At 41.4% G+C, this 12283-nt stretch overlaps 1 protein-coding gene across 1 annotated transcript in view; it reads left to right on the top strand.

The window, feature by feature from the left end:
• LOC115052352 (leucine-rich repeat transmembrane neuronal protein 4) overlaps window positions 1-12077 on the top strand; it is an 89818-nt gene extending 77741 nt beyond the window's left edge. The window contains exon 3 of the mRNA XM_029516423.1: window positions 11769-12077. Within this exon, the coding sequence (XP_029372283.1) occupies window positions 11769-12077 (309 nt within the window). The remainder of the gene's footprint in view (window positions 1-11768) is intronic.
• Window positions 12078-12283: the final 206 nt, after the last annotated feature.

Below are 12283 nucleotides of genomic sequence, written 5' to 3'. Positions count from 1 at the left end.
AAACACATTAAGACCTTATTGTACAGTTCTTGCCGATTTAGTTTTTTATTAGATCGCCCTAAACTAAAGGACAGAAAATGCGATGACAGAGGCAGGTACAGATGAAGGGAAAGTGAGAAAACTCAGAGGCGTGGGAGACAGGGTCAGGCAGCCTGACAGTGCATGGAAACATGCTACTGTAGACTATTGGTCAAAGCACACCCGGCTGAGTTTTGTCAGGATTACTTCCCTCCTGTATCACTGTGGTCTGGTTCAAACTCCTCCGGGGGTCATTTCATGGTTTGTTACTGGAACTGAAATATTAAAAAGTGAGGAGGAAGATCATTCAAATTCTGACTTTTGATCTTAAACAGAAGGAAAGAGACTTATTTTCCTCCCTTCTTTCATATAGTATATCGGCATGGCCTTGATCCTTTTGTTTTCTATTCAGCTTTGGGTGGGCATGAAGTCTGCGAAACACAATGAAATATTCAATATGCATATTTACTCAGAAACATGGCGTGAATCCGTAAGGTCATTTTTTTCTTCACCTGTTCAAACATATGTACTGTTTCTGAATAAATATTGTGAAGATATTGCTATTAACTATTTTAGCTGGCTTGCCATTAGGTTTCATTCTTCACAATTTAGATATTGCTACAAAATATGGTAAAAATAACACAAGCTTAATTGTTTGATCTTGTAACAGAGGCCAGTAAAGTGCTATTGTGCCACATTGTGCCAGTGAATGTGTACATGCCATGTATGTTTATGCAGACTTGTGTCCAAGGTGTGTGTTGGGAAGAAGGAGAGAGGGATTGTAAACAAATCCAATGACGGCAATTTGAATTTTGTTGCTGCATTACAATAGCAATCACAGAGAGCCACCTGATGAAATATTTATCAGGGATTTGAAGATTCAGGCGGTTTTAATTACCATTTGCTAAACAGGCTTCTCACAAGGTTTACTCTGGTGCCATCGCTCCTGTCATTCAGCGCGAGCTTGTTTCTGCTTACAGCAACATGTTTTTGGAGTGCATTGCGAGACAAAAACAAGATCCTAACAAAGGAAACATACTGTTTCTTTAATCCCATGAACCCTTTCATCTGACTTCTTAGCCAAAATGTTTGGTTGTATTTTATTTTTTTGTTTTGTTTTTTACTTACTGCATATTGGCCCCTAACGTGCCATGGCGTAACAGTTTGATGCATAAAACAAGTAAAGTAGCAAAAGTAGCATCTGCAGTGGCAGAATAACGGTGTAGATACTAACCAATAAAGGTGATCGAAGGTAGAGATAATGCAATGAGCAAAAAAAAGTCAGATTTGGACCAAGTTAAGACTGTAGGTCAGCCGGTCAGCCGAGACCTGAAGGGGATAACAAAGTGAATGTGAAATGATTTTTGAGATACAACTAGATACCAACGGATAAAACTTGGAGATAAACCGCATGGAGTGTTTCAGATGTATCTGTAATCTTGGCCGGGGAATTATGTTTTCTTGAATGAAAGCAAACAAAGAGGGGTGGGAAAAAAAAGCACAGAGCTGCACTTTTTGTCAAGCCAAACAATGGTAAGTTGATCAATGAAGGTTATCTGCCGCAAATTTAGGATGCCAACATTTTCCGTGTTTACTGTAGCTTCCTTTACCAAACTCTCTCATTGAAATTCAAGCTAGCCTCAAAGGAACTGTCGGGTCAAGGTTTATCAGTGGAACGGTTCTCTCTTGAGATTTGCACTGCTGCAAGCATATGCAAAACTGTCCCCTCCGGGACTGCCTGTGGCGACCAGGATTTTCCTGCGATTATTTAAGCCCTATGGCTAATTACCTTTTCAGATGAAAACATACACCTCCTCATTAATTTAACGCTCTACAATCTATCATAATTACTGCCAAATAAGTTGTTGTTATCGCTTTAATTCAAATTAGTGGCTGTGATTTTACCTCAAAAGAATTTTTCATTCATGTCTTTGCACACAGTCAAGTAAAAGAAATTAGCAAAAATAAATAAATAAATAACTAGAAAATTGAAAATGATCTGTTCACTGCCTTTAGAAGAGTGCCGCCACCTCACAGCCAAATTGTATCAAACTGTCATGATACGTTAACCAAGAGGATCCTTCCCAGGGTTTTTACGCCATTAGAAAAACTTTGAACTTAGAAAAAAAACAAAGGAAGTATTCCATGAGCTGGGAAGTGTCATGATAACCAATCGAGGTTCTTAGTTTTCCTCCATATAAGTGATCTCTACAGATAATGTCCCTTGGCTGGTGCCAGCAGCATAGAACATCTGCAGGACGATCTTATGAGAAACCTGACATTCCTTTTGCAAGTAACCTGAAAATACATCTAAGATAACTATAAAGGATCAGTGGAGGGAGCACTGGTGCAAGTTGCTGTATGTCTTTTGAATAAAGGGAAGTATCCAGGAGAGAGTTGATGTTTGCCAAGAAATAATGAAAACAAGCTGTGACTTTACACATTCTGCCCCATTCAGGAACAGAACATTATGATATTAAAGAGCAAAAAAAAACTCAGGATTAAAAAAATAAATAAAAATAAAAACTTTCAAAACAGCAAGGCAAGGGGAGAAATTTTGAGAGCCGGCAGAGGAGGGCGAAAATGATTAGCCATGATGGCCCCATGCTGCTTCGAGATGCTTTGTGTTTGTTTGCATGGCGAGGCAGGGTGGGAAGTAGATGGGGACAAGTTCTGCGTATCATTTCTGGCTCCTGTTCAGGTCCCTTTGACATGTCTTATTAGTCAGGTCTTTAAAAGCTTCAGCCTGTCTTCCCAGGCACACACCTCCCCAATATCCCTGATTAAAGTGCGACCGACGCTCCCAGTGTAGAGCCAAGTTAGCCACACAGCGTTTATGTTGGGTCATGCTCATTACTCACACACACTGCCAGTGCTGCCACGACAGGGAGCAGCACATAATGCAATACATCGTTGGCCAAGAGATTTGGAGAACTTTGAATTCATTATGGCACAGCAGAAATTAAACTACAAATTGTTCTCCTCTGATATAGGCCGTCATTCTATCCCCTTAATATGCACTTGGGGACTCAGCAATGGGTGCAAGGCATTTACCATGTAAGCAGAGTTGCAAGCAATTGAAATTTGTTAAGGATTGAAACACCATCAGCATGCCAGTCCTGGATTTTATCATTTGCATGGAGCATATAAATAGCCCCAGATGGCTTTAGTTGCATGAGGCACCATTTTTAAGGTGAAGTTAAACTGCCAAATTATCTATCGTTCTGTAAAAACAATTAGTTTTAAGACTGCAATGGTAAATATTCAGTGAGCATATTATAGAGAAATTCATTAACAATGTCAGTAAATGTGCACTGACAGTGAGCCCACATTGTACACGGCAAGCTTTCTGTCTGATTGCTATGTTTCACAGACTCTTTGCCCTCGTCTTCATTAGTGGTCGAGATTGGGCGTTGCGTCGGGCGTGTGTGCAAAAGCAAACCGGGCAGAGAAACGTGTTGAGCATTGAGTAACATTTCACGGGCCATTTGCTGTGGTCTGCAGAAGCTCCTTTGCTGCACGTATCGTGGAGTGGGAGGAGGTTGTGATGAGCCAACGTTGGGCACTCACCGGTGCATGAAGGAGGCCTCAATCCCGCTCTCCCCTTCTCTGTCTTTCCCCAGGTTCTCTCTCTTACTTTTCCCACCTTGAAAACAGCCCTCCGACTGGTGTTCTCGATGTATTTATAAATGTGTTCATCTCTGTGTGTGTGTTTTGTGTCAGAGACCTGTAATCAACAGTCACTGCACATAAAGAGACCTCCAGTCATTAAGGAATTAGTGGGAGGCTAACAGCTTGTTTAGAGAATCAATTAGTTTAAAATGTGGACATGTGGACTCATTTTCACACACAGCTCTACGTGGGAATGTCAAGGTTGTACGTTCTGCCTCTAAAGTTAACTGACCCTGTGTGACTATGGCTAGTACAGCCCTGACTGAGGGGCCTCTTTAATCCCAGCTAGTGGATACTGGCTGTAAACACCGGAATGGCATTTGAAGCATCGGCGGTCTCCGATATAGCTACACTTTTCTGGGTGAAATGGATTATGAGGGAAGGGTGTAATTTCAGGAAAGATGTGATGAAAATTGTTCAGGGATTTGATTTGATTGCTTGAAGTAGGCATCTATTAAGAGTTCACACTGAGCCTCCGGAGAACCACAGCGATTCTCTCTATTGAACGCTACAGGACTGTTAGTGTCTTATCTGCCAGTGGAGGAGGAGGAAGATGAATGAATCAACTTCCCCCACTTGGATCACAGCTGCTGTGCATTTCGAAAATATGAAGGGTTATTTACCTTATTTGCTTCGGGCTGTTTACCCGCAAACAGATGACTCCCGTTGACCCAGCATGTCAAGCAAATCTAGCAATGGTGGTTGTGTATGATCTGTAGGTTTCTCCTCAAATAACATTTGAAATGAATGTAGATGAAATCTAATGCAGAATAACACACCCAAAAACAAAGCATTGTTTTACTGGAAGAGCAAAGAGATACATTTTTATGCATGAAAATGCTTTTGTTGTTTCCAATTTATTTATTTATTCAAAACAATTTCTAACAGAGGATGTTATTGTGACGAAATAATGATTTCGCTGCACTGAACTTGTTCCATCCAGCGTTCGATTATGATAATTACCACAGATGTTAACACAAAGGCAGATGTGCACTGCTACACGTGCACACCTAAGTCTATTACACTGCCACACAACAAGACACACTCACTTATCCGTGCAGCTGGGAAGGCTTCCTCTCGAGATGTGCTGTCTGAAAACAAACTGATGGTGTTTAGCTTCACACCCCCTCAGACATCTCCATGCACACCGCTCTGCTGAAAACCTGACTCGTGGGCTCCGTGTCATTGATGCCCGCCTAGCAACATCTGTGCTGACTATCAAGCTGATGCCAGGGCTGCACACATTAGGAAAAGCAACACTCAACCACGTAGGAAGTCACAGCAACCCCCTTCCCCCACAAACACACACACAGACACGTGAACACCCACATGCTCACACATTTTTGAGCGTGTGTGCGCATGAACGCGAAGTCACACTTTGCAGGGTCCATGTGGTTTTGTCATTTCAATTAATGAGGGCTTTAAGTGTAAGGTGTTAAGGCTTATGATTTCGCCTGTTGACATGGTTCAGAGCATAACAATACACTGACAACCATGAGAAGTCTATGTAAACATGGCCCCCGTGGATCTTTTAATGAATGTGTACACAGCTCATGTATATATTTGCATCTGTCACATATTTATATGCTATTAACATTGGAAGCTTTGGGATGGTTGGGAAAGTGCACTTTTTTTTTTTTTTTTTTTTTTCCCTTATCATCAGTTGGGTTTGAGTCTCTTAGCTTCCCTGCAATTTCCACAAGAACCAAACTATAACTGCCACCACCACGCGTCTGATGCCACTGATGTTACTATACCATCACAACCAGTGGATTTAGTATTAACACTGCTGGCGCAGTTGCCACCAACGCTACCACTAACACATTATTCCAATCATCATCATATTAAAGATTCCACACAGTATATCATAACTTTTCCGATGTTTTCTTTAACATTTCCGTCCATTAATTATTATTAGTACCAGGAAAACATTTATATGTACTATTGTACATCATCAGACTGAATTATATTAATTTATATGATATTTCATAGTTGTGTTCACATTGCGAAGACAACTGTTATTTGAACTTTCGGTGGTGTTACAAAAAGGGCAGATGTAAACAAAACGAATGATTATGGCAAAGGGAATAATGCTGTAGTGGGTGGCGAAAGTATGAAAAATGCAAAACCCTAAGATGATTTATTCTCTGTGACGGTTAATATTTTGTTCAACATCATCAGTACTGTGGGATGTTGCTATACAGAAACAATTTCAGCAGCATAAACAGTCAAGCTTTACATCAAATATGCATTACAGTCTGCTTTAAATATAGATGGGCCAAAACGAATTATGGTAATACATCTCCAGACTTTTTGCAGAGAGGACTAGAAGGATGAGGACTAGACAAAGAAAGGAGTAATTAAAAAGTTATTTCTAGAAACTCGGTCATGGCTTGTTTCAATAATTCCCCAAGATGAATAGCGATCTAACAAATTGTTTTATATTTAATAATGCAGTGTAGAGAAATATTGTACATGCTGAAAACAATGTTACACATGAATAGCAGACAATTAAATTTTTGCTTTCAAAAATCTATTGTATGTAAACATGACACAGTTCACAGCCACCTGTCAGTGGTATTGGCTCCACATATCCTAGTTATTAGCTGTTTGCTGACCATTGGCTGTTTGAGGGACATAAAGAAGATAAGTACTTAACATTAACCGGGCATTCTCAACAAAAATGATGGCTTTACAAAAAAAGAAACATTAGATTTATTGAAAGAAGAAAAATTAAGCCTAGGCAACATTTTAGTGGGAGGCTGTTGAACCTTCAATTGTTATGCTTATTTGTGCCACAGTCAGAGTTTCACTCGGAAAGCCGCAAACTTCTGAACTGTAATGCTCCTAAAGCCCAGGGAGGCATTAGCATTGTCTGCCTGTGGCACTGTTACTGCCTCCTTAGCTGCTCATAAAGGCATGAATACAAAAAGAAATAACTTCTAAGGGACACTGGAATGCTGTAAAAATTAATTTATGCGATTTGTGTTTTTTTTTTTTTTTTAAGAGTTGCTCGACTCCTCCAACAAAGTTGAGCAGTTGCAATGCAGTAATGTAGAAACTGAGCGTTCAGTTTGGCGTGCAGTTCTCTGATTAGCTTTTTATAGTTTGTTGTCTCTGTGTACATAATTGGTACAAAGACATTTGTGTCACTATAGATGCTGTGTAGTAAATTCAGTTGAAAATATCCCTAAGGAAAGTCGCGCACAGAATAGTCTGACATTCGAAAGTAACCATGAACACAATAGCAGCCAATGTCCCGTAAAAGCCAGCTTCAGAAGAGATATAAAAAATGACACTGGTCTGGTTTAATCTCCTTGTGCAGGTTGGGTCAAAGCTTTGCGGCCTAAAGTCAAACTACAGTCTGTTCAGGCATACGGAGATAAACATCCAGGGGGAGGCAGGGTGCCAGTCATTGTCAGTTGAAACACATGCCAGTAGTGGTGGCAGGGATCCAAATAAGCAAAAAAGAAGAAAAAAAAAAAGAAAAGAAAGAAATCCATCCAGCAGTGCCAGCATTTCCAGCAGTGCAGCGTGTGGATTGAGAGAGTTTTTTTTTTTTTTACCCCTCCCAATGCAAATCTAGTCTGAGAGGTATACAAGTCTGCAGTACACAGTGCAGAACATATGACAAAGCTGCAGTTACAGGAAGGCTTTGTGTGTGACATGTCCCCCCCACTTTGGAGATGCCTAGTATGTTTCAGCAACTTCAATTCATCCTGGCTCAGTTTGTGCTCAAAGCTCAGTTTCAACTTGTTTGTCACTGACCTCCCAACGGCCCTTTAATGTGACAACCACTTTGGACAGACAGACCAAAGAATGGAACAGGTTTCATGCACCCTGCTCCCATCTTGAGCACCGGGTTCTGACAAGTCGTCTTCTCAGATGGAGGATAATTGCTGGTGCCCTCTTCTATCTTAAACTGAAATGCATAATTCATAACTGCTCCTTGTTTTGCCTTTCAAATGTCCTGGAGCTTGGCTGCTACCTGGCGCATAGCAACGTGACTGTGCTCTGTGCTCCGCCTTGCGGTCGGTTCAGCATACACTTCTGATCAGTCACAATCTAGGACCAGTTTCATGTCCAGTGTAGATATGGCAGTGGTCTTAATGGTAAATGTTGCAAAATTAAAAGAATGTGATTATCCCCAGTGAGGCGTACCAACCGGTGGCAAATGATCCAATTTGTCAAGCATCGGCAAATACTACGTAACCTCTACTAATTCTGCCTTATAACGTCATTTGGCTCCCATTCAGCTGGATATGTAAATGAAGTGCTCAGTGCTCATAAACGCCCAAAGCTACAGATTGAGCAAGTGAGACAGTCTGCTTCTTTGTGTCTTTATGTCATGCTGGAAGGGGAGCATCTGCTTGGGAAGGAGGTTCACAATCTTAGGTGATGCACATAGAGGCTTATTGGTGCCAAAATGTAAACAGTTTGAAGAAGCTGAATCCAGGACGGTATGAATTTATAGTTGTGATGGGATGCTTGGGCAATGCATTTTCTCTCCTGAGGAGTGAAAATTGAACGCCGTTATCATCATCATTCTGTTGAAAATTGGAAAGCAAAGATCTCTTCATGAAAATCATAAATATTAATATCCATGTGAAATATTGCTGTTTTTATGTGCAGTTGCTTTTCGTACAATAGTCCAACTACTTCTTTAACTCATTCTAAGTGCCAGACTTCAGGCAAAAGGGAAATCCATTGTCCAACAAAAAAAAAAAAAAAAAAAGCCCTGGATAAGTACCTAAGCATTTAGTGTTGGAAAGAAATTTGCCCTGTGCTGCCTCTCCAAAGTGTTTGGCCTGTTAAGATTGTCCCTCAAATTTCCCTCATTTCCACCCAATTGCAGTATTTTTAGAACATATGGAAAATAGATTGAAGTGTCTATTTTGTTTTTTTTTTTTATTTATTTATTTATTTATTTTTTGTCTGACCAGATGTTATCCATTTACATATTTGGCCGTCTCTGCTGTCAGTGTGAGGAATTAATAATTTCCTAATCCTGAAAGGCACAAAGAGGAGATGACAGCATCCCTAATGAGTGAGCTGTACCTTGCAACTATGTGAATGGCGGGTGAATCTCAATAACACCTTTTTGTTTGGGAGACATTTAGATTTTATTCTAGAAGTTAAATCAGGGCCAACTCTGAGGTCTGTGTCTCTCAGCACCCCCCTGCAGTGAATAAAAAAATAAATAAAATAACAGAAAAAAGTGGAAACCGCACAAGCTGCCGCATAAACGGTGTCTTTTGTTCCTTTTTTTTTTTTTTTTTGGGAAAAAAGCCAACTTTCCCTTCTTCAAATGCATCCAGACACACCTGAGCAAACACGCACAAATATGCATACTCACACTCACACACAAACAATGCACAAGGCCGTGACAATCTGATAGACTTCATTAAAACAATGAGGAGTTAATATTTTATAATTAATGCGCTGGACCTGGGCGGGGATAGTTGAGCAGAGGTGAGGTGGAGGTAAGGGGTTAGTGGTGGAGGCGGCGGTGATGGTAATGGCGGCAGGGTTGGTGAAGGGTTTAGTGGCTAAATGAGGGGAGTAATCCGCTGAGTGCTTATAATGTAATGAGTCGGTCTCGCTTAACGGAGCCTATTTGAGGGAAGAAGGGGGTATAGGAATGAGGAAGGTAACGGTTCGGGAGGCGCGTGGATGGACTAGACTTGAAACGATGGCATTGTGATATGTCATGCTGCTTTATGAGCGGCTGTTTTGTTTGTGCCATCGCTGTATTGTGATGCTGCAGTGTATCATAAAAGCGTGCAACTGTAAAGCTCGATGTTACAAATAACAGTTTTTATTTATTTTTTTTTTTTCCTGAAACAGAAGTGCTGTTAATTCTGTCAGTGGCTTCATCTTAGCCTTGTGGTACTGTGTAATTCCTGAGCTGCCAAGCTGTGTCAGTGCAGACAATTTCCATTTGACTTTGAAATCTGTGCTTGGACACACACACACGCATGTCGCCACACAAACACACACAATCCCCGTGTCTTACCCTCAGCCAACATATATCTGCATTTCATTGACACAGTCGGTCCTCTTTTAAGAAACCATGCCCTAAATTCACTTATTTTCCCTCAAATGTAATTTCTTTTCCCAGAACTGACTTCGTATAATAATTTAAATAAATGTACAAGCATTACTCATAACCAGTGACTGAATTATTCTTAAATCCACTTTGTGTCCTTTTCTTCTCCTCCGTTACCTCTTTGGGACACACTTTATTTGGGATGTCTACTAAAGTATTATTTGCTTCCCTGCTTGCACCTCTTTCTTTTCCTTTCCACTTAACACCAATGCTTTCTTACTTGTGGTACATAACCGTGTAGCTAATTTTGGTTTGACATGCCAAGTTTCTCAGCATCTGACACCAACTGTTTGCTCCTTGAGTCACTCTGTAATAAGTATTTGTCTATTGTCCGAGGTAACAAGACCATTGTTTCTGGTAGGGTAGTGTATGTTGCCTTTCAGCTTTTCAATTGTTCTTTTCTCCTTGCTCCTGAGAAGCTCAGATGGAATTTGACTCACTTGCACAGCATAAGAGTGACAGCACCCATATCTCAAAATCTCAGCATTGAAAATCCAAAACGTCCACGCCGATCAGATCTCAAAAGAGGAAAAGTTGGAAAGGGGGGGGAAAAAAAAAAAAAAAAAAAAGTAGGATGCCCTCCTGTAAATTAGACAACCTAAATATGACATGGAATTTTCTTTTAAACAGCATTTTTTGTGAAGCACTGATTAAAATCCTCCTGGAGATAAAATTGAGGGTGGGAGTTAAATTTGTGTCAAAGGAGTGGATGAAAGACGGTGCAGTTGTGGTACCTCTCCACTTCCAATGCCTCCTCGGGAGTTAACGGTTGTATTATTAATGTCTTCCCCGCCGGTGTCTTATCTGCAGCTCCTGCTGTTGTTGTGTGCTTCTTGTTGCATGTGTGTACAGATCTGATGATCTGTCGCTCTGCCAGGCTGCTGTGTTTAATCCAGGTCAGCTGCCATCTTACCCTGCACGGCCTGTTAGAAATCGCTTAATTGGCCTCTTTTTCTATGACGAATAAGTGTTTGTGTGTTTAAAGTTAGGGGTAGACAGTGTCACAAGAGTCTCATCTGTTTGCTTGGAACTGTGTTGTGGTTTTCGAGAGCGCACAAGACCAGACATGTAGGCAGATGTGATGAGCGGTCGTAGCTGATTTTTTTTTTGGTCATCTGTGTCATTCAAAGGCATCTCATTCCTGCGACAGTCACAGTGAGCATTAACATACAAATCATGGGCAGGACAGACAGCCTGACGTCTACACAAAATGCTTTGCACATCTGTCAATAAAAGAAAAAAGGTTGTCACAGATGCTTCACATATTTTTGGAGGGTCTTTGCAGCAAATGGGTTTTGGGTAGTGGAAGGCTCAGGTGGTAACCATGTGAGGATGATTGCAGAAGGCCGGCACGGAGCTGCCAGACTAACTGTGTCACACAAGGCACAATGAAATGTTGTATAACAAATTAGCTGCAGTGGGCGGGGAAAAAAAAAAAAAAAAACTAAACTAAAAACAAGATGTTGTTCAAATATTTATTTGAAAAGAAAATGGCTGTGTGTCTTGCCTGTTAGTTTGGGTTTCAAGAAATATATTTGATTTTGAATAGTTGTTTATTGTAACAAAGTCGGTTTACTGAGAAAAACAAAGTCGCATGACAAGACAGCACCACCACTGAAGGCGTTCTCACTTCCAATTATTTGAGGTTAAAGGCAGCGAAACTCAGCTGGAGGCCATAGAACTAAAACTATCTGCATAGCAACATAACATACATCCAGACATCCTGTAGCTGAACTTTTCACTCAACTCTCTAACTCTTTTGTTTCATCACCAATCACAACAATGTTGATCAGCGATCTAATACACTTGTTTATCTAGAGAGGCCACTTTGTTGAGAACTTGAGGGTCTAATGTTTCTTATTCTCTCCGTCTCTCTCTTTTTTTCCCTCTACCCTGCTCACGCCTCCTCATCCTCTCCCTTCATCATTCCTTCTGTCTTTTTCTCCCTTCCCCCTGTCTATCCGCACAGGTCCCCCACCAGATGGGAGCGCTGACCTTCTATCGTTATGAACAGCCAATCGTAGACTATTGCCAGGCCCATCAACCCCTGCGGCTCAACATGGGCTACGAGGGACCCTCACAGGGCCTGGAGGACCTGGGGCCGTGTGATAGGGGCACCATTCAGACAGTGGCGCTGCCCGCTGTGCCCACCGCTGCCAGCATAGGTGCCCCTATGCCCCATTCTCCTCCGCCATCCCTCAGACCACCGACTGAAGGTCCCAGCAGCGGTCCTTTCCCTCCCACCGAGCGTACCGGCACACTCAAATTTGGACGCTAGTGAGCCACGTCTGATTATTAGAAATGGGGCTACAGCGTTTGATTTACCATGACTTTGAAATGAAGGGGGCAGGCGAGCTGGTTATTCAGTGGGGCCTTGTTTTCAGAACATGACATCGTGAACTAGAGGACAATTTTTTCAGATTCTGCCCGGAGGGATTTGCCATCTGAAACACACAGTCACACCAGTATTCAGTCGACGTTGAG

Source organism: Echeneis naucrates, chromosome 12, assembly GCF_900963305.1.
Source record: "Echeneis naucrates chromosome 12, fEcheNa1.1, whole genome shotgun sequence".
NCBI classification, from domain to species: domain Eukaryota; kingdom Metazoa; phylum Chordata; class Actinopteri; order Carangiformes; family Echeneidae; genus Echeneis; species Echeneis naucrates.
The sequence above is the reverse complement of the archived record's forward strand: the minus strand, read 5'-3'. Positions and strand labels throughout refer to the sequence as shown.